This window comes from Microcaecilia unicolor, chromosome 6, assembly GCF_901765095.1.
Source record: "Microcaecilia unicolor chromosome 6, aMicUni1.1, whole genome shotgun sequence".
In the NCBI taxonomy this organism is placed as follows: Eukaryota; Metazoa; Chordata; class Amphibia; order Gymnophiona; family Siphonopidae; genus Microcaecilia; species Microcaecilia unicolor.
This window is the reverse complement of record NC_044036.1, coordinates 180,505,296-180,533,005: the sequence shown is the minus strand read 5'-3', so window position 1 is coordinate 180,533,005 and position 27,710 is coordinate 180,505,296. Positions and strand designations below refer to the sequence as shown.

The 27,710-nt window shown below is 44.1% G+C and overlaps 1 protein-coding gene across 1 annotated transcript in view; it reads right to left on the bottom strand.

Annotated features, from left to right (window-relative positions):
- The window catches only part of DNAH1 (dynein axonemal heavy chain 1), a 799,478-nt gene that overhangs the window by 245,838 nt on the left and 525,930 nt on the right, over positions 1-27,710 (bottom strand). The window contains exons 48-49 of the mRNA XM_030205737.1: positions 16,409-16,605; positions 2,475-2,610 (exon numbers count right to left, since the gene is read on the bottom strand). Coding sequence (XP_030061597.1) covers positions 2,475-2,610; positions 16,409-16,605 — 333 coding nt within the window. The remainder of the gene's footprint in view (positions 1-2,474; positions 2,611-16,408; positions 16,606-27,710) is intronic.

Below are 27,710 nucleotides of genomic sequence, written 5' to 3'. Positions count from 1 at the left end.
TACATATTACTAACAATAGCTCTGCAAGTTCATTTTTCAATCCTGTCAGTACCCTGGGATGAATAACAACCAGTCCAGGTGAATTGCTACTCTTCAATTTGTCAAATTGAGCCATTACATCTTCCAGGTTTAGAAAGATTTCATTCAGTTTCTCTGATTCGTAAGCTTTGAATACCATTTCTGGTACCAGTTACTCTCCCATATCTTCCTCGGTTAAGACTGAAGCAAAGAATTCATTTAATCTCTCCGCTATGGCTTTGCATCCATGAGTGCACCTATTACCCCCTCGGTCATCTAGCAGCCCAACTGATTCTTTTGCCAGATTCTTGCTTTTAATATACCTAAAAAACGTTTTTACTCACGTGTTTTGCTTCCAACACAATCTTTTCTCAAAGTCTCTCTTTGCCTTCCTTATCAGCTCTTTGCATTTGACTTGCCATTCCTTTTGCTGTTTCTTGTTATGTTCAGTTGGATTCTTCTTCCATTTTCTGAAGGATTTTCTTTTAGCTTAATATCTTCCTTCGCCTCACTTTTTAACCATGCCGGCTATCATTTGGCCTTCCTTCCTGTACTTTTAATACCTGGAATATAACTGGCCTGTGCTTCCAGGATGGTATTTTTGAACAGCATCAATACCTGATGTAAAATTTTGACCTTCAAAGTTGCTTCTCTAAGTATTTTTTCACCATTCTTCTTATTTTATCATAGTCTCCATTTTGAAAATTAAATGCTAATTTATTGGATTTCCCTTGTGCACTTACTCCAGATCTGATATCAAATCTGATCATATTATGATCACTGTTATCAAGTGCCCCCAGCACCATTACCTCCTACACCAGATCATGCAATCCACTAAGGACTAGGTCTAGAATTTTTCCTCCTCTTGTTGGCTCCTGTACCAGCTGCTCCATAAAGCAGTCCTTGATTTAGTCAAGGAATATTACCTCCCTAGCATACCCTGATGTTACATTTACCCAGTCAATATCTGGGTAATTGAAATCACCCATTATTATTGTGCTCCCTACTTTGTTAGCCACCCTAATTATTATTATTATTTGTTGCATTTGTATTGCACATTTCCCACCTCTTTGCAGGCTCAATGTGGCTTACAATACATCATGAGTAGTGGAAATAAGAAGAGAGTAGACATTTGGTATTACAGAAGGATTTGGGGTTACAAGGTAATGATAAACAAGAAAGTAATGAAACAAGAAGATATTATAAACATGATAGTAATACAGCAAGAGAACATAATAAAACAGTTTGGTTACATGTGGGAGAGTTCACATGTGTTGATCTTTGTGGTATGTCCTTTCAAAGAGATTTCTGATAACATTTCTATATCTGTATGTTCATCTTGGCCAGGTGGACGGTAGTTCACTCCTATCACTATCCTTTTCCCATTTACACATAGAATTTCAATCCATAGGGATTCCAAGATGTGTTTTATGTCCGGCAGAATTTTCAATTTATTTGATTCAAGGCCCTCCTTAACATACAATGCTACCCCCTCCACCAATTTGATCCACCCTATCTCTATGATATAATCTGTACCATGGTATGACAGTGTCTCACTGGTTATCCTCCTTCCACCAGGTCTCAGAGATGCCTATTATATCTAAGTTTTCATTTAGTGCAATATATTCTAACTGTCCCATCTTATTTTTTAGGCTTCTGGCATTTGCATATACACATTTCAAACTATGTTTGTTGTTTCTATTTAATCTTTTTCAGCAGTTGACAGTAGTAATTTGTAATCTTTTGTCTGATTTTTATTTTTATTTAAGGGCACCTGATCTACTATGGTCTCTTTTGCAACCTCACTATCGGGATATCCTATCTTCCCTGTTTTGGTGATATATTTGAAAGATACCTTTTTCCGAACCATGTGCTTTTAACGACTGTCGGCCTTCCCCCAGTTTCTAGATTAAAAGCTGCTCTATCTCCTTTTTAAATGCCGATGCCAGCAGCCTGATCCCACTCTGGTTAAGGTGGAGCCCATTATTCTGGAATAGGCTCCCCCTCCCCCAGAATGTTGCCCAGTTCCTTACAAATCTAAAACCCTCTTCCTTGCACCATTGCCTCATTGCCTCATCCATGCACTGATACTCCGGAGCTCTGCCTGTCTCTTGGGCCCTGTGTGTGGAATGGGGACAACTTCAGAAAATGCTACTTTAGAGGTTCTGGATTTGAGCTTTCTGCCTAAGAGCCTAAATTTGGCTTCCAGAATCTCCCTCCCACATTTTCCTATGTCATTGGTACCCACATGTATTTGGACATTTCAGTTTGTAAAATGAATGTTCATGTTGGATGTTTCCAAGCGCATGGACGTCATTTCACGTATTTTCGAACAGGCTGTATTCTGTGTTTGAAAATACAGGTGAGATGGACATCTGTTTGGGACATTCTGACTTGGACATCTTTTCCAAAATGCCCCTCCAAAGGTTTAATAAAAGTGCAGTGGATAAGTCTACCTGTGTGTCTACAAAGAGGAAAGTGATGGACACATTTTGCAGACCAGCCTTCAACAGGATCCGTTTGATATCCTCACGCCACTCTGACATTCCATAATTCTTTGAGAGTTCAATCTGGAAACACTCATACTCTGCTCTGGGACAAGAAGAAAGAGTTAAGGGAAAGCATATTATATTCAGAACAATTTCCAGAAGTGCCTGCATTGATGCAGAGTTAGTGGGTACTTTTACCAGCTGGCTTTGCATCATTGAATATCCAGAGTCAGTTCAGCCCACAGCTGTGAGCAGCTCAGAGCTGCCTGCCACCGCAGGCTATCAGGTGGAGAGGATCTCTACATAGAAAAAGGATGGGCAGGGGTGGTGCTTTGATGGCAACTCCAGCTTTGGAAAACTAAGGCCAGTGCAGGGCAGACTTCTACACTCTATGTCCCATATATAGCAAGATCAGGATGGACTGGAGTGGGTTTAGATGGCAACTCTAGTGGTTGGAACATAAGGACAGTGCCAGGAGAATTTCTACGGTCTATATCCCAAAAATGGCAAAGAAAGATCAGGATCAAATATTTATAAGTTATAACACATTCATTGTTGGTTTAGTAATGAATTGATAATGAATGTGACTGTTGGGCAGACTGGATGGACCATGCGGGTCTTTATCTGCCGTCATCTACTATGTTATTATGGGGCCCTTTGATTAAAGTGCTTATCAATCTCTCTCCTCCTAACTGATACATCTCCTTTGGATTTCTGCACCCCAAGTGCATCAATCTGCACTTATTGGCATTAAATTTTAACTGGCAGCCCTTTAACCATTCTTCTAATTTTCGGAGATCTCTTCTCATGGTTTCTACTTCCTCCGGGGTATCCACTCTATTGTCTATCTTCAAGTCATCTACATAAAGACAAACTTTTCCTTCTAAACATTCAGCAATATATCTTACAGATATAATACAAAGAATCAGCCCCAGTATAGACCCCTGAGGCATTCCACTATTCACCTCCCTTTCTTCTGAGCAGATTCCCACCACAATCAGTTGTCGGCCAACCAGTTTCCAATCCACTTCATTAATTTGGGTCCTAAGTTCAGCCCTCTTAGCTTATTCGTGAGTCTTCTGTGAGGAACCATATTCAAGGCTTTGCTATAATCCAAGTACATAAGCACATAAGTGTTGCCATACTGGGACAGACCGAAGGTCCATCAAACCCAGCATCCTGTTTCCAGCAGTGGCCAATCCAAGTTACAAGTACCTGGCAAGATCCCAAAGCAGTACAATACATTTTATGCTGCTTATCCTGGAAATAAGTGGTGGATTTTCTCCAAGACCATCTTAATAATGGCTTATGGACTTTTCTTTTAGGAAGTTATCCAAACCTTTTTTAAACCCCACTTAGCTAACTGCTTTTACCAAATTCTCTGGCAACAAATTCCAGAGTTTAATTACACATTGAGTGAAGAAATATTTTCTCTGATTTGTTTTAAATTTAGTACTTTGTAGCTTCATTGTGTGCCCCCTAGTCCTAGTATTTTTGAAAAGAGTAAACAAGCGATTCACATCTACCCGTTCCACTCCACTCATTAACTAAAGACCTCTATCAAATCTCCCCTCAGTCATCTTTTCTCCGAGCTGAAGAGCCCTAGTTGCTTTAGCCTTTCCTCATAGGGAAGTCGTCCCAGCTCCTTTTCATTTTCGTTGCCCTTCTCTGTACCTTTTCTAATTCTACTACGGGGCTCATTTTCAAAGCACTTAGACTAAACGCGCTGTGATTGGCTGAGAGAGACCTGAAGGGGTATAATCAAAAGGGAGGAACATTCAAGTAAGTGGAGCTGTGGCCAAGTAGTAACAGCACTGGTCTTGTAATGCAGAGGTGGCCGGTTCAAATCCCACTGTTACTACTAAAAAAGCTGTGCGCAAAAACAGTTTTGATTTCCCTGTTCAGGGAGGGAGAAAGACGGCCATTAAGGGAAGTGCACGTCAGACGGCCATCAAGGGAAAATGCACGGCAGGGACTTTTTAAAATTTGTATGAAGTCTTTATTGAACATTTCTCAAAACAGTATCACAAAATACAGCACTCCAGAACAAGTAAGTCATAACATAACTGATCAGCAAGATCCTTTTTTTTTTTTTTAATGAGCTGGCCGACTGGCTTCCCCTCCTAGGGAAGGAAATTCGCATGCAAATGAGCAGCTCATTTGCATGCGATTTCCTTCATGCATGCCCTTCCCTTACCGATTCACTAAGGGATCGGTAAGGGAAGGACTCTTCCGTGCAGTTTAGTGCACCTGGCTTTAAATCTGTTCCAGGGACCTGCATACTGCTGTCATGGAGCTGGCTGGCAAAAAAAATTTTTAAAGTTTTTTTTTTGGGTGGGAGGGGGTTGGTGACCACTGGGGGAGTATGGGGAGGTCATCCCTGATTCCTTCCTGTGGTCATCTGGTCAGTTTGGGCACCTTTTTGAGACTTGGTCGTGAAAATAAATAGACCGAGTAAAACCGGCCAAATGCTCATCATCGCTGGTTTTCTTTTTTCCATTATCAGCTGAAGCCAGCCATCTCGTAAGCGCACCCACGTCCCGCCTTCGCTCCCCTACTGACACGCCCCCTTGAAGTCTGGCTGCCTCTGCGATGGAATGCCGGCGAGTGTGTCCAAAAATCGGCTTTCGATTATACCGATTTGGCTGGTTTTAGGAGATGTCGGAAGATCGCCGGCGATCTCTTTCGAAAATAAGCCTGAGAGCGATACAAAGGCATTATAACGTCCTCATTTTATGTTTTCCATTCCTTTCCTAATAATGCCGAGCATTCTATTTGCTTTCTTAGCAGCTGCCACACACTGAGTAGAAGGTTTCAATCCCTTTGCTGGTTGGTGACTCCTAATGTGAAACCTTGCATCAAGTAGCTATAGTTCAGATTCCTGTTTCCCACATGCATCACTTTGCACTTGCTCACATTAAACGTCATCTGCCCAGTCTCGTAAGGTCCTCTTGTAATTTTTCACAATCCTCCTGCGATTTAACAACTTTGAATAACTTTCTGTTGTCAGCAAATTAAATTACCTCACTAGTTACTCCCATCTCTAGATCATTTATAAATATTTAAAAAAGCAGCAGACCCAGCACAGACCCCTGGGAAACCCCACTATCTACTCTTCTCCAATGAGAATACTGACCTTTTAACCCTACTCTCTGTTTTCTATCTTTTAACCAGTTTTTAATCCATCTAGCACAAGTCCTTTATCCAGTTCTTTAGTCACTCAGTCAAAGAAATTAATTAGATTGATTTGGCAGAATTTTCCATGGGTAAAGCCATGTTGTCTCGGATCCTGCAACCCATTAGATTAAAAAGTTAACTCTCTTTTCCTTCAGCAGTGACTCCGTTATTTTCCTTCCACCAACGTGAGGATTATCAGTATGTAGTTTCCCACTTCTTTCCCTGTCCCCATTTTTGTGAAGAAGGACTACATCAGCTCATCTCCAATCCTGCGGAACCTCTCCCATCTATTAAATAAATACTTAAGAGGTCCCGCCAGGATTTCTCTGAGCTCCCTCAGTATCCTGAAATGTATATCATCTGGCCCCATAGCTTTTTCCACTTTCAGATTTTCAAGTTGTTTATAAATGTTTTCTTCCATGAATGGTGCAATATCCACTCTGTTGCCAGATATATCCTCAGCAGCTGATCGCGGCCCTTCTTCAGGATTTTCTTCCATGAACACCGAAGAGATGTATTTGTTTAGCACATTTGTTTTATCATCATCATTCTCCACATAGCTATTCTCAGCATATTTCAGTTTCACAATCCCATTCCTAGCTTTTCTCTTTTTCCCAATATATCTGAAAAAGGTTTGGTCACCTACATCTTAAGCCATTTTTTCTTCCACCTGCGCTTTCACTAGCTCTATTTCCCTCTTTGCTTCTTTGAGTTTGATCCAGTAATCTTTTCCGTGATCATCTTGTTATGTTCTTCTGTATTTCTTGAACACAGCCTCTGTTGACCTTATTTTTTAGCCACTTGCTTGGAGAACCATATAGGCTTCCTGTTTCTCTTGTTTCTCATGTTCAAGTGTACAGCTATGCGTACGTCTAGTAGCGCTATAGAAATGATAAGTAGTAGTAGTAGTTTTTGTTTGCTTTCCTTGTATAATGATCTGTTGCCATATTTATAGCAGCTTTCAGCTTGGACTACTGCACTTCCTCTCCTCCTATGCCTACCTACATCATCAGCTCCTTCTTAAGGTATTTCCCCATTTTAACAAAATCAGCATATCTGAAATCCAGTACTTTGAGTTTTGCGCGAATGCACTCCATTTTTGCTCTTTTATCAAGAGAAATCCTCTTGAGCACTCTGCCAATCATGGGCCAAGGAAGAAACACTTAGAGAAGGAAGGCAACCAGCCAAGGCTGGAGAAGAGCACCTATGGCCTCGGACCTCAGCTCCTTCCTTCTTCTGAAAAACCTAGGAGTCTTGGTATTGTCCTTGGTGGCCATCAGGTCCAAGACAGGAATCCTCCACATGGCCACGATCATCTGAAATGCATCCTCAGAGAGAGACCACACCCCCGTATCCAGAAGAGTCCTGCTGAGGAAACCCACAATATGGGCTGCCAAGAGCAAGGAGAGATGGGCTTCCAACCACTGACAGAGAAGACTCACTTCCTGAGCCAGAGCCACACTATTTGTGCCTCCCTGTCTGCTAATGTAGGCCACTGCTGTCTCTTTGTCCAAGAGGACTCAAACTTCTCTGTCCCATAAACATCCACAAAAGCTTGTAAGACCTTCCTGACTGCTCTTCCTTGGTCACCATCATCCAGTCTGGCACCTCTAGGGAGCCTCCCTGTCTCAGGTTGCTCATGCACATCCACCAGTGAATGCTGAGATTTGCTTGAGTCATTCAGAGAAGCCTGCAAAGAAATTCAGCAGAAATGGAAGACCAACGACTCAGGAGCACCAACTGTTGTGGTTTCATGTGGAATCTTGCCCATGGCAGAACATCCAGTGTGAAAGTCATTGTACTGAGCATTTGTATGTAATCCCATGCCTGAGGAGCAGCAAGCTGGAGCAAACTCTGAACCTGGGAATGAACCCTCAGCTGCTGTGTCTCTGGAAGGAAGACTCTCCCTTCCTGGGTATCGAAAACAAACCCCAGATATTTGATGGACTGATGGCTCTTGGAGAAGTTGGGTAGGCTAAAGCAGACTGCCCACCCTGTCCTTGAAGAAGGTACTGGGAGCTGTCGCCAGACCAAAAGGCCCTGCCTGAAACTGGAAGTGTTCTCCCAGCACAGAGAAACAAAGAAAACATTGATGAGGAGATCTAGAGAGGTGGGAAATTCTCCATGCTGAACTGACATGATGAAGTGAAAGGTCTCTATTCTGATATGGTGGACTCTGAGTGCCTGGTTGACCCGCTTGAGATCAAGTACCACATGAAAGACTCCAACCTTTTTGGGAACCACAAAATAAATGGAATGTCTTTCCAGCCCCACCTCTGACTGAAGCACTGCTTGTACAGCCCCCAAGTGAATGATATCTTGAAGAGAGAAGCAGACTGCCTCGACCTTCCCAGGCATGGAGATTCCAGAATACAATTCGCAAGATGGCGAGCAAACTCCAATTTGTAGCCTTCTCTGATCACCTTCAGGACCCACTGGTCCAAAGTTATTTTGGCCCATTCCGTGACATATAACAAGAGTCATCCTCTGACATAAGGCTCTGAGGAATGGGCCAGAAACCCATTATTGGGTAGCCTGGGAGGCAGTTGCAGACTGCGAAGAGGAAGCCAGGGGATGCCTGTCCCCCTGAAAGAACTGCTGCTTCTGTTAGAAGGGTGGCCTCTGAAAGGATCCAGATCTACCTGGCCTATAGCAGCGAGACTCTCGAAAACGCACCCTAGATGTAGTGACCCAGAAAGGGGCCTTAAACTTGTCCTCTGGCAATCACTGGCCCTTAGACGCACCAAGATCTTTTACAATCTTCTCCACATCTTCAACAAAGAGCAGCCAACCCCGAAAGGGCAGCTTTGCAAGCCTTGATTTGGAGGACACGTCTGCAGCCCAATTCTGGAGCCAAAGACAGTGCCTAGCCATGACCACCAAGGACAATTTCTTAGCTGAAGCTCTAAGGAGTCAACCAAATAAGCCAACCCAGAGTCCAAGGATGGCAAATACTGGATCAGGTCCTCAGCCGAAGATGCCTTCTTGACCCAACTCAAGCAAGCTCGCACTACATAGGAACCACACACCATGTCCTGCAAACACAGAGCCATCATCTCAAAGGCCAGCTTAAAGGAGGATCCCAATTTACGATCCTGAACATCCCTGAGGGCAGTCCCCTTGGGTCACTCTGTGCCTCATCTTTTGGAGGAAGGGGAGCTACCTCCAGAAGAGGGTTATGACCTGATGGCTGCCAGGCTGTTCTGCAAGGAGGAGCTGCCTCCCCTCATCACTAAGGCCTTGGAAGTGCTAAACATTTCTTCCCCTGAGCCTCTCAGTTGAAAGCTACTTCTCATCCTATGATGTCTGATACCAAAAAGCCGCCTAGAACTTTTCACATTCATGCGGATATACAAGTGCTGATTTCTGTGCAGTGGTATACCCTGGATGCTTCTCGGTGATCGCCGTAACCAGTGAGTCCACCTTGGGCAGCTGCAAGGAGTCCAATTCCTCAGATGGAAGAGGATACAGCTGAGACATAGCTCTGGCCACCCTCAAGCCCGCATCAGGGGTGCCCCACTGCATAGAAATCAGCACCTGCATGGCTGCATGAATACGAAAGGTTCTAGGTGACAATTTGGTACCAGACATCATAGGGTGAGAGGCAGCATCTGAACTGAGTGGCTCAAGGGAAGAAATGTTTAACACTTCCAAGGCCTTATTGATGAGCGAAGGCAACTCCTCCTTGTGAAACAACCTGACAGCCATAAGTTCGTCCCCCTCAAGGAAACAAAGAGAATCTAGGTGGGTGCATTCCATGAAAACCTCTGCTGGAATGGAGATAATCTCTAACCTAGCTATCACTCCCTAGATTAAACAGATAAGATCAATGCTGGCTTAATAGGGAAATTCGAGAGGAAGAGATGGAGGAGGCCATTAAGGGGATGAAATTGGGTAAAGCTGTAGGAGAAGACAGCTTCCCTGTGGAACATTATAAAGCTGTGGCTCCTTCAGTAGTTCTCTTTTTGACCAAATTGTTTAATTGTATACAGGAGGAGGTGCCCTTGTCAAAGAGTATGTACAAAGTGAAGGTTGTGATTCTACCTGAGCCAGGCAAAGATCCTACCTCATGTGTTAATTATCGACCTATTAAAAATCTTTACTAGGATCTTGGCCTCGCGGCTAGAAACTCTACTTCCAAAGTTGATCCAAGGAGACCAGACTGGCTTTGTGAAAGGTAGATTGTTAGGAGATAGTGTTAGACGAGAAATTGACCTGATTTCTTTAATACAAAGACACAAATTAAAAGCTATGCATGTGACAATCAATGCCAAAATGCATTTGATCACGTTGAGTGGGGCTTTTTTTTTGAGTCATGCAAATGATGGGATTGGGAGGACAGTTTGGATGATAGGTGCACTTACGTTATGTTGCTCTGGTGGACCTCCAGGCCCCCCATCTCCAAAGCACAAAAACACTGGTGGCCCAGTGGGACCGCTATCTATCTGCCCCTCCCCCTCCACGGCCTACCTCTCCGTAGTAGTAGTAGTTGGAGGAGAGAGGGACTAACACTACCTCCTTCCTCTTCAGGTGCCTTCCCAAAATGGTGGCATCCTGCCCTACCTGGTACATCCTGAAATGCACTGGGGGGGGGGGGGGGGGGGGGGGCTTAATTTCCATCTATAGGTTAAGCCCCGCCCGGCACATCCTACACTGCCCAGTGCATCCTGGGATGTGCCGGGCGGGGCTTAACCCATTTATTTATTTATTTGTTACATTTCTATCCCACATTTTCCCACCTATTTGCAGGCTCAATGTGGCTTACATAGTACCGTAGAGGCGTTCGCCATCACCGGCATATGGAAATTAAGCCCTGCCCAGTGCATTTCAGGATGTACCAGGCAGGGCAGGACGCCACCATTTTGGAAAGGAGCCCAAAGAGGAGGGAGGGAGGGAGTGCTAGTCCCTCCCTCCTCCAACTACTATGACTACGGAGGTAGGGTGCCGGGGAGAGGGGGGTCCCATTGGAGCACCAGGGCGTTTTTGTGCAATGAGGGGAGTGGGGGGTGGGAGGGGGAAGCTAGTGGTCCCACTGGACCACCAGGGTTTTTGGGGTGGGGGGCGGGCTTAGGTTTGACAGGTCCAGGAGAAAATCCTGGACTTGTCGAACCTTTTCTGCTGTTTGACAGATCTGAGCTTTTGACAGCCTGGATCTGTCGAACAACTTCTGCGGAAGGATTGTGCCTTGGGCGCATGCCCAGGCACAATTCTCCTGCAGAAGTACCCCTATGATAAGAGCTAATACTGCACATAAACTTGCATGCTATTAACTTTGATCATAGGAGCGATATAGCCCTGCACTTTTTCGGCACTATTTTTAGAGCGCTGTTTGGAACAGTGCTTGGCTTCTGATCATCAGCCCATGAATGATTTTAAAAAAAAAAAAGATGGGCATAATCCATAGGTATCTGGATTGATCTGTGGGATGACATGGAACTGGAAGTTATCCAGGCACTGGTGGATATTCAGTTCTAGTGTTCAGATAGCTAACTGTGCAAAAGATAAGACTGCTTTTTATGTGGTCCTATCTGCCGGATTAGCTACATGGGCCCTGGTACTGAATATTGCATAACTGCCAGTTCCTCCCAAATCCGGCTCCTGTAACATTCATCTCCCGCCGGTTTCAGGTTGGCCAATTAGTGTTGATATTCAGCAGCACTGCCTGTTTATATGCCACTGAATATCGGTGGCCAGCTTGCTAGGCATGATTTAAGTGAGCAGGAGCTTCTCCTACCAGCTTAAATCCTCCTCCCTCATCTTTTCTGATTATGATTTGAATCTTCGCACCCCTTACCTTTCCCTTGTGGATGTTTGTTTTCTCTGTCTCTTGTTCTTGTTTTCACATCTGTTTGTTTTCCTTACCTGTATGTCTTTTAACTTTGTAAACTGCTTACACTTTCAATATATTTGTGGTATATGAAATAAACTGAACCTGAAATTTCTACTGTACTGGAATGTAACTCATCTTTATTGCTGGAACATCAGGACCTGGGAAAATAACTGACCAACAAACTCTACTCCATAAGCAGAATAACCAACAAAGAATCCCAGTATCTCAAAGAAATAATTTTCTGAAAATTCCAAACACTTATTTTGTACCTAAGATCCATAAATCTTTGGTCAATCCTCCAGGCTGACCCATAGTGGCAGGGATTGATATAAGATTATCAGTTTGCTGAGGAAATGTCAGTGATTTTAGTCACTACGGACATTTTGGCATTATACACAAATATACCTCATGTGGAAGCTTTGAAAGCAGTGGAAAGACATCTTACTCAGTTAAGCTTATCAGCAGAAAAAATTACTTTTTTGATGGTTCTGATGAGTTCATTTTGAAGAAAAACTATTTTCATTTTAAACAGCAATATTTATTACAGGTAAAAGGAACTGCGATGGGAGGGCGGTCCATTGTAGCTCCATCATTAGCATGTTTATATATGGAATGGTTTGAATTATGTTTACAAGTCTGAATAATATCATGATATTCTAATTTGGAAACGTTTCATAGATGACATTTTCTTTGTCTGGACGGGAGATGTAGAAAGATTGCAAGATTTTTTTGAAATGGATAAACAGTTGTGATTCCAATACAAAGTTTACAGTTAGTTATCACCAACATACTAGTTCGTTTTTGGATACTTTATCAATCTGGGAGATTTGAAACAACCATCTTTAGAAACATTATATGTTGCAATCATCTTCTCCATTAAAGGAGCTATCATCCAAGACATTTGAGGGATAATATCCCAGTAGGACAATTTTTACATTTATGAAGATTATCAGGCTTATTTTCGAAAGAGAAGGGCGTCCATCTTTCGACACAAATCGCAAGATGGGCGTCCTTCTCACAGGGTCGCCCAAATCGGCATAATCGAAAGGCGATTTTGGGCATCCTCTACTGCTTTCCGTCGTGGGGACGACCAAAGTTCACGGAGGCGTGTCGGAAGCATAGCGAAGGTGGGGCTGGGGTGTGGCTAACACATGTGCGTCCTCGACCCATAATGGAAAAAAGAAGGGCGTCTCTGATGAACACTTGGACGACTTTACCTGGTCCTTTTTTTCTTATGACCAAGCCACAAAAATGTGCCCTAAATGACCAGATGACCACCGGAGGGAATCGGGGATGAAACACAGAAACATAGAAACATGATGGCAGATAACAGCCATATGACCCATCCAGTCTGCCCATCCTTTGTAACCCCTTATTCTTCCTGTTCCTAAGCAATCCCATATACTTATCCCATGCCTTTTTAAATTCTGGAACAGTCCTCGACTCCACCACCTCCACCGGGAGGCCATTCCACGCCTCTACCACCCTTTTTGTGAAATAATGCTTCCTTAGGTTACTCCTAAGCCTATTCCCTCTTATCTTTGTTATATGCCCCCTCATTCCAGAGCTCTCCTTCATTTGAAAAAGGCTCTCTTCCTGTACATAAATGCCCTTGAGATATTTAAACGTCTCTATCATGTTTCCTCTCTCCCTCCTCTCTTCCAGCATATACATGTTGAGGTTCATAAGCCTGTCCCTATAATTTTTGTATTCAAGACCGCTTACTAATTTTGTAGCCGCCCTCTGGACTGACTCCATCCTGTTTATATCTTTCCGTAGGTGCGGTCTCCAGAACTGCACTCAGTACTTCAAATGAGGCCTCACCAGAGACTTATACAACGGCACTATCACCTCCTTTTTCCTGCTGGTCATGCCTCTCTTTATGCACCCAAGCATCCTTCTGGCTTTGGCCGTCACTTTTTCTACCTGTTTGAAAGCTTTAAGGTCGTCAGACACAATCACCCCTAAGTCCTACTCTTCCTTCACACACTGAAGCACTACACCCCCTATACCGTTCCCTCGGACATTTGCGACGCAAGTGCATGACCCTGCATTTATTGGGATTAAACCTTAGTTGCCAAATATTGGTCCATTCCTCTAGCTTCGCTAGGTCCTTCCTCATGTCATTCATACCCTCCAGGGTGTCCACCCTGTTGCAGAGTTTAGTATCATCTGCAAAGAGACAAACCTTACCAGACAGCCCTTCCGCAATATCGCTCACAAAGACGTTAAAAAGAGGCAGCCCCAGGACCGATCCCTGCGGTACTCCACTGACATCCTTTTTTTCAGAGTAAGCTCCATTTACCACCACCCTCTGTCTCCTACCATTCAACCAATTTTTTACCCAATCAGTTATTCTAGGTCCCACACCGAGGGCACTCAATTTATTTATCAGTCGCCTGTGCGGAACCTCCCCTTACTCCCCCAGTGGTCACTAACCGCCTCCCACCCTCAAAAAAATGTTTTAAATATTTTTCCAGCCTCTATGATCATACCCAGCTCCATGACAGCAGTATGCAGGTCCCTGGAGTAGTTTTAGTGGGTACTGCAGTGCACTTCAGGCAGGTGGACCCAGGCCCATCCCCCCCTACTGGTACACTTGTGGTGGTAAATGTGAGCCCTTCAAAACCCACCCGAAACCCACTGTACCCACATCTAGGTGCCCCCCGTCACCCATAAGGGCTATGGTAGTGGTGTACAGTTGTGGGGAATGGGTTTGGGGGTTTTTTGGGGGGGCTCAGCACACAAGGTAAGGGAGCTATGCACCTGGGAGCAATTTATGAAGTCCACTGCAGTGCCCCCTAGGGTGCCCGGTTGGTATCTTGGCATGTCAGGGGGACCAGTGCACTACGAATGCTGGCTCCTCCCACTACCAAATGGCTTGGATTTGGTCGTTTCTGAGATGGCCATCCTCGGTTTCCTTTATGGCCGAAAATCAGGGACGACTATCTCTAAGGTTGACCTAAATTTCATGATTTGGGTGTCCCCGACTGTATTATCGAAACGAAAGGTTTCCCCGCCCCTTCGCCAGGATGTCCTGCGAGGACGTCCTCAGGAAAACTTGGGCGCCCCTTTCGATTATACCCCTCCATGTACTTCTAGAGAAAGGTACAAAAACCAAGCTATTCCAATGTTTCAGCACTTTACACATCAGGGTTATCCAAAAGCAGCAGTCAAAAAAAGCATAGAAACAAGCTTTATATGCACAGAGACAATGGTTACTTGCTCCTAGGAAATGGACCCCTGCAATTAAATTGACGTGTGTATTACCATATTCACCTTTGTCCTTTGATGTTAAAAGAATATTGCTGAAATTCTCAAATGCTTCATTTTCATCCTCAGTTAAGAATGCCTTTACAGTTTGCCTACTGGCAGAGTAAATATCTGTCCAATTTATTAATCAGTTCCAGTTTAAGGACACATAAATCTATAGTAAGTGATCAAGAACATGGATAGCCAGCTTGTGGTCATTGTGTTTATTACAAATATGCTTGGGAAAAAGCTCAAGTGCCTATACCTCATTCTAATAAAATATATGATTTGAGACAACACAATGATTGTGAAACCGCACAAGTAGTATATTGCATAAAGTTACATAGTAAATGACGGCAGATAAATACCTGTACGGTCCATCCAGTCTGCCCAACAAGATAAACTCATTTTACATGGTATTTGATACTTTATATGTATACCCGAGTTTGATTTGTCCTTGCCTTTCTCAGGGCACAGACCGTAGAAGTCTGCCCAGTGCTGTTCTTGTACTAAGTTCTGAAGCTAACATCGAAGCCCCTTAAAGTTTACACTCCAGCCCATCCTTATCTATTCAGTCACGATCAAGTGTTCATGTGAATTGTATTACGTTGGCCAGATGAAGAGAAACATCAAGTATCAAGTAGCTCAGCATCTGAGCAATATTAATTTAGAACGCATTGAAACCCCGCTGGTATAGCATTGGCAGAAGAATCATGCATTGAAGTATTTAAGATTTGTGGTTTTACAGCAGATATATCTTTCTAGAGGGGGGAATGCTTCACAGTTATTACTTTACAGAGAACAGGGATTGATATTTCAGTGGGCAACTGTTTTTCCACAAAGTTTAAATAAAGAGGTTGATAGGACTGTATTAATGTGAATTGCACATGTGCAGGTTCATAAGGAGGCTCAGCGTCTCCTGCGGGTTCAACGCCATTTTTGAGTAGAAGGCACACTTATGCCTCATCAGTGAGTCTGTTATATTTTGAGTTTGAGATTAGCTTTTGAAGTTTTTGTATATTTGAAACATTTATTGTTTTGTAGGAATACCCCTGAAGAAACCGTCATAGGTGAAACTAGGATCCGAGTTGGGGAATGTTTATTCTGGCATTGTAACTATCATCAAATGAGACATTGGTGAAATATTTCAGCAGTGGATGTCAGGATTGTCCAAGAAAGAACAATTCAACATAAGATAAGTTCATGGCTTTCAACAAATGTGAATTTTTCTTTTTTACTTTGAACTGAGGTTATATGGACACTCTGCTTTGGTGCGATGATAGATAAAGGTGACCACTGAATTTGGTTTGGTCACATTGTATTTTCTGAGCATTACAACAATTTTTTAAAGTAATATTTAATTAAAAGGATTTTCTTTTTAGAGGTGATATTTGATATAACCTGAAAATTGTGAATGATAAATCATATTTGCCTCAGGGTTTGATTTTTGAAAGAGAATAACCAATATCTGATAATGGAAAACAAAACAACTTGTGTAGCAATAAGACTTGCAAAAGTCATCTGAATTTTTTTACCCTTATAGGTGTGATTCCAGCTTGGCTTTAACTTGCATGCAACATACTAAACAAAGGGAAAATGCCTTACATTTTTGTGTGCTCTGTCTCACAATGTTCAAACTTACATATGAGATGCCAGTTTTGTAAGTGACTGCCTTCCACTACCACCAACACCTAGAAGCAAAGCATTGCCTAGTGGCTGTCGCAAGATCCGAGTGATTCGACAAATGTGCTGAATTGCATCCATGAACAAGACCAGTTTCATCTTGGCAGTATTGATCTGGTTGTAATCCTCCATGTATTCTTCAATCACTCGTACTAACTAGGAGAAAGAAAGAAAGAAAGAAAGAAAGAAAGAAAGAAAGAAAGAAAGAAAGAAAGAAAGAAAGAAAGAAAGAAAGAAAGAAAGAAAGAAAGAAAGAAAGAGAGAGAAGAGAGAGAAAGAGAAGAGAGAGAAAGAGAAGAAAGAACATGTATGGTGAAGTTGCTTATTGTAACAGGGATTCACCATAAATAACAGAACAAATAAGCCACACACTTGGGTAAGGCTATTCTAGAAGGTTTTCCTGAGCATATGTGGGAGATTTCCTGTCCCCTCTCACCCTTCCTCCATTTAAGGCACATAAAAAATATGTGGCTGATTTATCTTGCTGCCTGTGGGGGACTCTTCATTACAGGTAAGCAGCTTTGCTTTTTCTGTCAACAAGCAGGATGAATCAGCCACTCAAGCAGGTACTATCCAGCTGACAGTTGCTCTATGATGGAAAAAACACTATGGCTGCACCAAAAAAAGAACTATAGCATAAAGTAAGTGCATTTCTAGAAAGACTTATGGTTTATTAATTATTGATGAATAACTTGGAAAGTTACAGATTGGAGGGATGAGTTTGAATCTACATATATGACTTAACAAGGCTCCGTAGCGCTGCTTGTGCAAAACTACCGTCCATGTAAGTTACAAGATTGGTTATACAGGCAATTGTCTGTGTTAAAAGTATTGAGCACCATGATGCACATTTGCAAATCTCCTCTATAAATACTGAACAGAGGTGAGCTAACAAGGCTGTCCCTGCACTGTCTTGATGCTCAGCCTTTACTTGAACTTGAAGATTTAGTCCCTCTTATGTGTAACAGAAAGGATACAAAAAAGTTACTTGTAGCAGATGTTCTCCAAGGACAGCAGGATACATATCCTCACGTGAGATCGACTTTATCTAAGAGAACTTAGCATGGAAACAGCTCTCTAGCTTCATAAAAACTTTTGAAAGCTTTCACTGTGCACACGCACATACCTTCCTGAATGCAACTGTAGCATTGGACCAAGCCAATCAAGTTTCTAACTAACAGACTGGAACTCCAAAGGAGAGGATGAATAGTATTTAAGATGTATATTCTGCTATCATTGGAGTACATCTGCTACAGGTAAGTAACTTTTATGTATCCTTTCTGTTACATACAAGAGAGATTAAGGGGCTCATTTTCAAAACAAAAAAAAAAAAGTCATAAGGTGGTAGATGGAAGTTTTTCTCTCAAAAACCCCTTGTCCCTTCCTTCCTTCTCACCCATTACTTCCCTCACCCGTAACTGTCTTGTCTGTCTGTATTATTTAGATTGTAAGCTCTTTTGAGCAGGGACTCTCTCTTTGTGTCAGGTGTTCAGCACTGCGTGCGTCTGGTAGCGCTATACAAATGCTAATAATAATAATAAAAACATCTAAGTTGCGATTTTCAACACTCTGATTTTAGACATTTTTCTCCACAGTTCATCCAAATTTCAAGGGGGCGTGTTGGGGTGTGTTTTGGGCAGGACCTGGGCGGCACTAAAAGACAGATGTTTTTCTGCAATAATGAAGCAAAATGAAAACACCTAGGGCCTGTTTTATTCAGGAATAAGTGACCAAAAGGTGCCCTAAATGAGTAAATGACCATGAGGGATTAAGGCATAACCCTCCCCCCTTACTCCCTCAGTGGTCACAGACCCTCTCCCACCCCCCTAAGATGTGACAGTGACAGTACATACCAGGCTCTTTGATCACTCTAACTGGTACACTTGTGGTGGAAAGTGTGAGCCCTCCAAAACCCACAAAATATCCACTGTACCTATGTATAGGTGACAGCTGCAAGCTTGAGGGCTACTGTAGTGGTGTACAGTAGGGTTTTCTCTGTTCCTGGAGGGCTTGTCATACAATATAAGGGGGTTATGGTGAAATATGTACCTGGGACCTTTTATGTGAAGTCCACTGCTGTACCTCACTGCTCTGCTAGGATGTTTGTGTGGCCAGTCTATTAAAAATGATGGCCCCCAGAAATCCCAATGACTGATTTCTGGGTGCTTTTCTGGGTGCTTTTTCTGAGCACAAAATGTCTAGAAAAAGGTGATTTTTGAACCAAAAAGATAGATGTTTTTTTGGATAAAAAATGGACATGTATTCTCACATAAGGGTGATGTCATCCAACGGAGCCCAGTGTGAACGCTGCCCAGCATAATATCTTTAAGAGACCTTTGACAGCATCCCACTGCGTATACACGCGTGCCTTCCCGCCAGACACGCGAGAGCAGGACTAGCAGTAAAATACTATAACTGAAGGAATACAAATTGAAGAGAAGGTGGGAGGGGATGTGAGAATACATGTCTTGCTGTCCTCGGAGAACACCTGCTACAGATAAGTAACTTCACTTTCTCCAAGGACAAGCAAGACATTGCTTCTCATATATGGCAATCCCTAGCTACCAGGCTTACTAAAAGCAAAAACATTAGACCAAGAGAAACTAGCTGCGACAAGTCCCTGGAAAAGCATATAACTCAAAACTATATACATACTGGAAGTGAATGTGCAGCGTGGGACAGAAGAAAACAGGTCTAAGAGGGTGGAGTTGGATTCAAGACATCAAACAAACTCTGCAAAACTCTCTGTCCAAACTGGCTGTCATATCGAGAACTCTGATCAAGGCAGAAGTGAGATGTGAATGTGTAGATGGAAGCCCATGCCATAGTCCTATAAATCTGATCTATTTGACCTCAGTAGGGGTACTGACACAGCCATGGCTCTGACAATGTGAGCCATGACATGATACACCAGTCAGCCCAGTTTGGGCAGATGTGAAATAAATGCGGTTCACAAGGCCCTATCTGCAATCACCCCTACCACTGCAATTTCCCCACCCCTAGCTGTCTGTTCGTCTGTCCAATTTAGATTGTAAGCTCTGTTGAGCAGGGACTGTCTTTTCATGTTAATTTGTACAGCGCTGCGTAGGTCTAGTAGCGCTATAGAAATGTTTAATAGTAGTAGTAGTAGTAGTATCTGTTCAGATTAAAAGAGACAAAAAGCTGGGTGGACTGCTTAGAGGCCTTAGTCCTCTCCAGGTAAACAATCAAGGCTCACTAGCAGCCCAACGTGTGGACTGAGTTCTCCCCAGAATGGGCATGAGGTTTGGGACAGAATGTTGGTAGGACATACAACTGATTAAGGTGGAAGTCTGACAGTCTGACAGCCCCCTAGGAAGGAATTTTGGGTGTGTACGAAGAACTACCCTGTTGTGATGAAATTTCATCTAAGGCAGATCTGCCACTAGAGCATAAAGCTCACTGACTCCGTGAGCTCAAGTGACCACCACAAAAAATGAGATCTTCCAGGCCAGGTACTCCAGATGACAGGTATCTAGGAGCTTTCATCAGCTGGGTGAGAATGATGCTGAGGTCCCATGACACAGCTGGTGGTTTGAGAGGGGGCTTTGTCAACAGGAAACCTCACAAGAAGAGAACAATTAAAGGCTGTGTAGACATGGGCCTACCCCCCAAGATGGTGATAAGCACTGCCTGCACTAAGGTGAACCTTTACAGAGTTAGTCTTCAAACCAGACTCAGAGAGGTGAAGGTATTCAAGTAATTTTTGTGCAGGGTAACATAGTATATGAAGGCAGAAAAAGACCTGCATGGTCCATCTAGTCTGCCCAACAATTTAAACTCATATGTGCTACTTTGTGTATACCTGACCTTGATTTGTTTCTGCCATTTTCAGGGCACAGACCATAGCAGTCTGCCCAGAACAAGGCCCACTTCCCAACCACCAGCCCCGCCTCCCAACCACCGGCTCTGCCACCCAATCTTGGCTAAGTTTCTGAGGATCCATTCCTTATGAACAGGATTCCTTTATGTTTATCCCAAGCATTTTTGAATTCCGTTACCGTTTTCATCTCCACCACCTCCCACGGGATGGCATTCCAAGCACCCACCACTCTCTCCGTGAAAAAATACTTCCTGACATTTTTCTTGAGTCTGCCCCCCTTCAATCTCATTTCATGTCCTCTCGTTTTACCGCCTTCCCATCTCCGGAAAAGGTTCGTTTGCGGATTTATACTTTTCAAATATTTGAACGTCTGTATCATATCACCCCTGTTTCTCCTCTCCTCCAGGGTATACATGTTCAGGTGTGCAAGTCTCTCCTCATACGTCTTGTAATGCAAATCCCATACTATTTTCATAGCTTTTCTTTGCACCGCTTCAATTCTTTTTACATCCTTAGCAAGATATGGCCTCCAAAACTGAAAATACTCCAGGTGTGGCCTCACCAACGACTTGTACAGGGGCATCAACACCTCCTTTCTTCTGCTGGTCACACCTCTCTCTATACAGCCTAGCAACCTTCTAGCTAGGGCCACCGCCTTGTCACACTGTTTCATCGCCTTCAGATCCTCAGATACTATCACCCCAAGATCCCTCTCCCCGTCCGTACAAATCAGACTCTCCCCGCTTAACACATACGTCTCCAGTGGATTTCTACACCCTAAGTGCATCACTTTGCATTTCTTTGCATTGAATTTTAATTGCCAAATCTTAGACCATTCTTCTAGCTTCTGTAGGTCCTTTTTCATGTTTTCCACTCCCTCCCAGGTGTCCACTCTTACAAATTTTAGTATCATCCGCAAAAAGGCAAACTTTACCTTCTAACCCTTCAGCAATGTCACTCACAAATATATTGAACAGAATCGGCCCCAGCACCGATCCCTGAGGCACTCCACTACTCACCTTTCCCTCCTCCGAGCGAATTCCATTTACCACCAACCTCTGGCGTCTGTCCATCAACCAGTTCCTAATCCAGTTTACCACATCGGGTCCTATTTTCAGCCCATCAAGTTTATTTAAGAGCCTCCTGTGGGGAACCGTATTAAAAGCTTTGCTGAAATCTAAGTAGATTACTTCCATAGCATGTCCACGATTCAATTCTCCGGTCACCTAGTCAAAGAATTCAATGAGATTCATTTGGCACGATTTCCCTTTGGTAAAACCATGTTGTCTGGGATCTTGCAACTTATTGTCTTCCAGGAAATTTACTATCCTTTCCTTCAGCATCGCTTCCATTACTTTTCCAATAACTGAAGTGAGGCTTACTGGCCTGTAGTTTCCAGTTTCTTCCCTATCACCACTGTTGTGAAGAGGAACCACATCCGCTGTTTTCCAATCCCACGGAACCTCCCCCGTCTCTAAGGATTTATTAAACAAATCTTTAAGAGGACCCGCCAGAACCTCTCTGAGCTCCCTCAATATCCTGGGGTGGATTCCGTCCGGTCCTACAGCAGGGTAAGTAGGAGGGCTTTGCCCCCACACTAGAAAGCAGATCTCCTCCATATGAAAATATAGCATATCTTGGTGAAATGCTTTCTGGAAGCCAGCAATACCTTGGAGACACCCTCAAGCAGCTGAAAGGAGGCAAAGTATACACTCCTACCATCCAGGCAGTAAGGTCTAGGGAGTAGAAGGTGGGATGCAGAAGAGACCCCTTGTTCTGATAGATGAGGCTGAAAAATAGTCAAATCTCTGCAGCACTTTGGAGGAAAACTCCAGAAGTAGAGGGTACCAGATCTGCCTCGGCTAGCACAGAGCAATGAGAAACATGGATCCATATCTTTGCCTAAGTTTGAACACGGTCTTCCCTATGAGAGGGACTGAAGAAAATTTATACGGAAGTCTCATTTCCCAATGCAGGAGAAAGGCAGCTGATGCAAACCTGTTATGTGACCTGACAATGGAGCAAAACCGAGGTACTTTGTTGGTGAGATGAGTGGCCAAAAAGTTTCATCAAGGAAGGGTCCCACTCTCAGATGAGCAACACCCATATTGACAGACCACTTGTGGGGTTGTATCTCCCTGCTCAGTTTGTTTGCCAGGCTGTTCTCCTTACCTGCCAGGTATGTAGCCAGGAGCACCATTACGTAACTGGTGGCTCTGGTCCACATTTCGACCACTTTCTGACACAAGGGGTGAGATCCCATACTCCCCTGCTTGTCCACATGGTGCATGATTGTCTGTTAGAATAAGCACAATTTGGTTGGACAGCTGATGTCTAAAAACTATCAGAGCGTCTAAAATTGCTAGCCAAGAGCTTGAATTGGTACTCTGTCTCTCAGAAGGACCAAGTCCCATGGGTGTGAGGTCCGTCTACATGGGCCCCCCAGCCCAGAGAGGATGCATTTTGTGGAAATTTGGAATGGTACTCTCAGGATCAAAGAGGTCTGGAATGTGCACTGGAGCAACGACTGAATCAGTTCTAGGGAGATCTGGATGACATTCGCTAGGTCCGCCTCTACTTGCTACAACTGGGAAACTAGGGTCCATTGGGCACCTCTGAAGAGTAGGCACATAGCATGTACTGTGGATGCCACGTGGCCTAGCAACGTCAACAACTGCAGAGCTGTGACATGCTAGCTGCTGAGAACTTAAGTGACAATGGCAATGAGGGTATCCATCCTAGCTTGAGGCAAGAAGGCCTGAGCTCGCACCATGTCCAGCAAGGCTCCAATGCACAGGTGGGACTCGGGGTACATAAGTATTGCCATACTAGGACAGACCGAAGGTCCATCAAGTCCAGCATCCTGTTTCCAACAGTGGCCAATCCAGATCACAAGTACCTGGCAAGATCCCAAAACAGTACAATACATTTTATGCTGCTTATTCTAGAAACAAGCAGTGGATTTTCCCCAAGAGGATATCCAAACCTTTTTTTAAACCCCGCAAAGCTAACTGCTTTTACTACATTTTCTGGCAACAAATTCCTGAGTTTAATTACACGTTGAGTGAAGAAATATTTTCTCCAATTAGTTTTAAATTTACTACTTTGTAGCTTCGTTGTGTGTCCCTAGTCTTAGTATTTTTGGAAAGAGTAAAAAAGCAATTCACATCTACCCATTCCATTCCAATCATTATTTTATAAACCTCTATCATATCTCCCCTCAGTCGTCTCTTCTCCAAGCTAAAGAGGCGTGGAGGGGCATAATCGAACGTTGCCGGCGAAATAGATTGTTGGCGAACTATTTTGGCAGCAGCGCAACAGCTGGCCGGAACTGTATTATCGAAAAAGATGGCCGACCATCTTTTTTTCGATAATACGGTTTAGCCCGGCCAAATGCCAGAGTTCGCTGGGTTTGAGATCGCCAGTTTTGTTTTTCAGCGATAATGGAAAAAAATGCCGGCCATCTCAAACCCGGCGAAATCCATGGCATTTGGTCATGCGCGGAGCCAGCACTTGTAGTGCACTGGTCCCCCTGAAATGCCAGGACAGCAACCGGGCACCCTAGGGGGCTCTTCTAAAAATGTTTTAAAAATACACAAATAGCTCCCTTACCTTGGGTGCTGAGCCCCCCCAAATCCCCCCCAAACCCACTCCCCACAACTCTACACCATTACCATAGCCCTTATGGGTGAAGGGGGGCACCTACATATGGGTACAGTGGGTTTTGGGGGGGTTTGGAGGGCTCAACACTTAGCACCACAAGTGTAACAGGTGGGGGGTGGGGGATGGGCCTGGGTCTGCCTGCCTGAAGTGCACTGCACCCATTAAAACCTGCTCCAGGGACTTGCATACTGCTGTCTGGGAGCCAGGGAGTTGGGTATGATATTTGAGGCTGGCATACAGGCTGGTAAAAAAAGGTTTTTATTTTTATTTTTTTAGTGTGAGAGGGGGTTGGTGACCACTGGGGCACTACGGGGAGGTCATCCCCCATTTCCTCCGGTGGTCATCTGGTCAGTTAGGGCACCTTTTTGAGGCTTGGTCGTGAAAATAAAAGGACCAAGTAAACCCGGCGAAATACTGCTTAAAGCCGCTTTTTTTTCCATTTTTTTCCATTATCCGCGAATGCTGGCCATCTGGTAGCCACGCCCATGCCCACCCATGTCCCGCCTTCGCTATGCCGCCGACACGCCCCCTTGAACTTTCACCGTCGCGGCAACGGGAAAGCGGCGATGGTGTCAAAAAAGCCGCTTTCGATTATACGGATTTCACCGCTTTTCAGAGATCGCCGGCCATCTCCCGATTTATGTCGGAAGATCGCCGGCGATCACTTTCGAAAATAAGTCTGCTAGCCACTTTAGCCTTTCCTCATAGGGAAGCCATCCCATCCTCTCTATCATTTCCTTTGCCCTTCTCAGTACCTTTTCTAATTTCACTATATCTTTTTTGAAATGCGGTGACTAGAACTGCACACAATATTTGAGGTGCAATCGTACCATGAAGCAATACAAAGGAATTAAAACATCCTCATTTTTGTTTTCCATTCCATTCCTAATAATATCTAACATATGGGTCCTTCAAAGAATGGAAAAAGGACCCAAATGAAGAAAATAAGAAGCAACATAAGCACTGGTAAGTCAGATGCAAAGCATTAATAAAGAAGGCTAAAAGAGAATATGAAGAGAAACTTGCCGCAGAGGCTAAAACTCATAGTAACAACTTTTTCAGGTACATCAGAAGCAGAAAGCCTGTGAGGGAATCCGTGGGGCCGTTAGATCACAAAGGAGCAAAAGGGGCGCTCGGTGAGGGCAAGGCCATAGTGGAGAAACTGAATGAATTCTTTGCTTCTGTCCTTATGGAAGAAGATTACTACTACTACTACTACTTAGCATTTCTATAGCGCTGCTAGGGTTACGCAGCGCTGTACAAGTTTAAACATGGGGAAGGACAGTCCCTGCTCGAGAGAGCTTACAATCTAAAGATGTAAGAGATCTGCCTGTACCGGAAATGGTTTTCAAGGGTGACGACGCGGAAGAATTGAAAGAAATCTCAGTGAACCTGGAAGATGTACTGAGTCAAATTGACAAATTACTACTACTACTACTATTTAGCATTTCTATAGCGCTACAAGGCATACGCAGCGCTGCACAAACATAGAAGAAAGACAGTCCCTGCTCAAAGAGCTTACAATCTAATAGACAAAAAAAATAAAGTAAGCAAATCAAATCAATTAATGTGGACGGGAAGGAAGAGAGGAGGGTAGGTGGAGGCGAGTGGTTACAAGTGGTTACGAGTCAAAAGCAATGTTAAAGAGGTGGGCTTTCAGTCTAGATTTAAAGGTGGCCAAGGATGGGGCAAGACGTAGGGGCTCAGGAAGTTTATTCCAGGCATAGGGTGCAGCGAGACAGAAGGCGCGAAGTCTGGAGTTGGCAGTAGTGGAGAAGGGAACAGATAAGAAGGATTTATCCATGGAGCGGAGTGCACGGGAAGGGGTGTAGGGAAGGACGAGTGTGGAGAGATACTGGGGAGCAGCAAAGTGAGTACATTTATAGGTTAGTAGAAGAAGTTTGAACAGGATGCGAAAACGGATAGGGAGCCAGTGAAGGGTCCTGAGGAGAGGGGTAGTATGAGTAAAGCAACCCTGGCGGAAGATGAGACGGGCAGCAGAGTTTTGAACCGACTGGAGAGGGGAGAGGTGACTAAGTGGGAGGCCAGCAAGAAGCAGATTGCAGTAGTCTAAACGAGAGGTGACAAGGGTGTGGATGAGGGTTTTGGTAGAGTGCTCGGAAAGAAAGGGGCGGATTTTACGGATGTTGTAAAGAAAGAAACGACAGGTCTTGGCGGTCTGCTGGATATGAGCAGAGAAGGAGAGAGAAAAGTCAAAGATGACCCCAAGGTTTCGAGCTGAGGAGACAGGGAGAATGAGAGAGCCATCAACAGAAATAGAAAACGGGGGGAGCGGGGAGGTGGGTTTGGGGGGGGGGGGGGGAAATGAGAAGCTCGGTTTTGGTCATATTTAATTTCAGGTGGTGTTGAGACATCCAGACAGCAATGTCAGACAAGCACGCTGAAACTTTGGTTTGGATGCAAGGTGAGATATCAGGGGTAGAAAGGTAGATTTGGGAGTCATCAGCATAGAGATGGTAGGAAAAGCCATGGGATGAGATTAATGAACCAAGGGAAGAAGTGTAGATAGAAAAGAGGAGGAGACCAAGAACAGAACCCTGAGGTACGCCGACAGGCAGAGGGATAGAAGTAGAAGAGGATCCACCAGAATGAACACTAAAGGTGCGGAGGGAGAGGTAGGAAGAGAACCAGGAAAGGACAGAGCCCTGGAATCCAAGTGAGGATAGGGTATCGAGAAGTATGCTGTGATCGACAGTGTCAAAAGCAGCGGAAAGATCAAGAAGCATGAGGATGGAATATTGACCTCTGGATTTAGCCAGTAATAGGTCATTGGAGACTTTAGTAAGCGCAGTTTCGGTTGAGTGGAGAGGGCGAAAACCAGATTGTAGTGGGTCAAGAATAGCATGTGAGGAGAGAAAATCAAGGCAGCGGCGGTGAACAGCACGCTCAAGTAATTTGGAGAGAAAAGGAAGGAGGGAGATGGGTCGGTAATTAGAGGGACAAGTAGGGTCGAGTGAAGGCTTCTTAAGGAGAGGTGTGACCACAGCATGTTTAAAGGCAGCAGGGACAGTCGCAGTGGAAAGTGAGAGGTTGAGAATGTGACAGATAAAAGGATTAAGAGCAGGAGAGATGGCATTAAGAAGGTGGGTGGAAATGGGATCAGAGGAACAGGTGGTACATTTTGAGGAAGAAAGGAGAAGTGTAGTTTCCTCAATAGTAACTTCAGGAAAGGAGGAAAGGGAATGAGGGGAAGGAGAGAGAGGGGAATGGACTAGTGACGGGAGAGGTGGTGAGGTAGAGAAAGCAAGGTTTATCTTTTCAACCTTGTTGTGAAAGAATTCAGCAAGGGTCTGAGGAGATAATGAAGGGGGAGTTGGGGGAGGGGGCACCTTGAGGAGAGAGGTCAATGTGGTGAAGAGAAGTCGAGGATTAGAGCCAAGAGAGTTGGTCAGTTGGATATAATAATTCTGTTTGGCACGTAAAAGAGCAGATTGGAAGGAGGTCAGCATGAACTTAAAGTGTAAGAAATCAGCAAGGGCCCGAGATTTCCGCCAGAGGCGTTCGGCGGAGCGGGTATAGGAATGTAGGTAGCGGATATTAGAAGTCAGCCAAGGTTGGGGTTTTGTACGCCTTACAGGGCGGGTCATCAAAGGTGCAAGAGTGTCTAAGGCAGAGGATAGAGTATTGTTGTAAGAAGAAACAGCCTCGTTGACAGATGTGGATGGTGCCACAGTAGAGAGGAGGTTTGAAACATGGGAGGATAGAGATGAAGGGTCAATATCGTGAAGATTCCTAG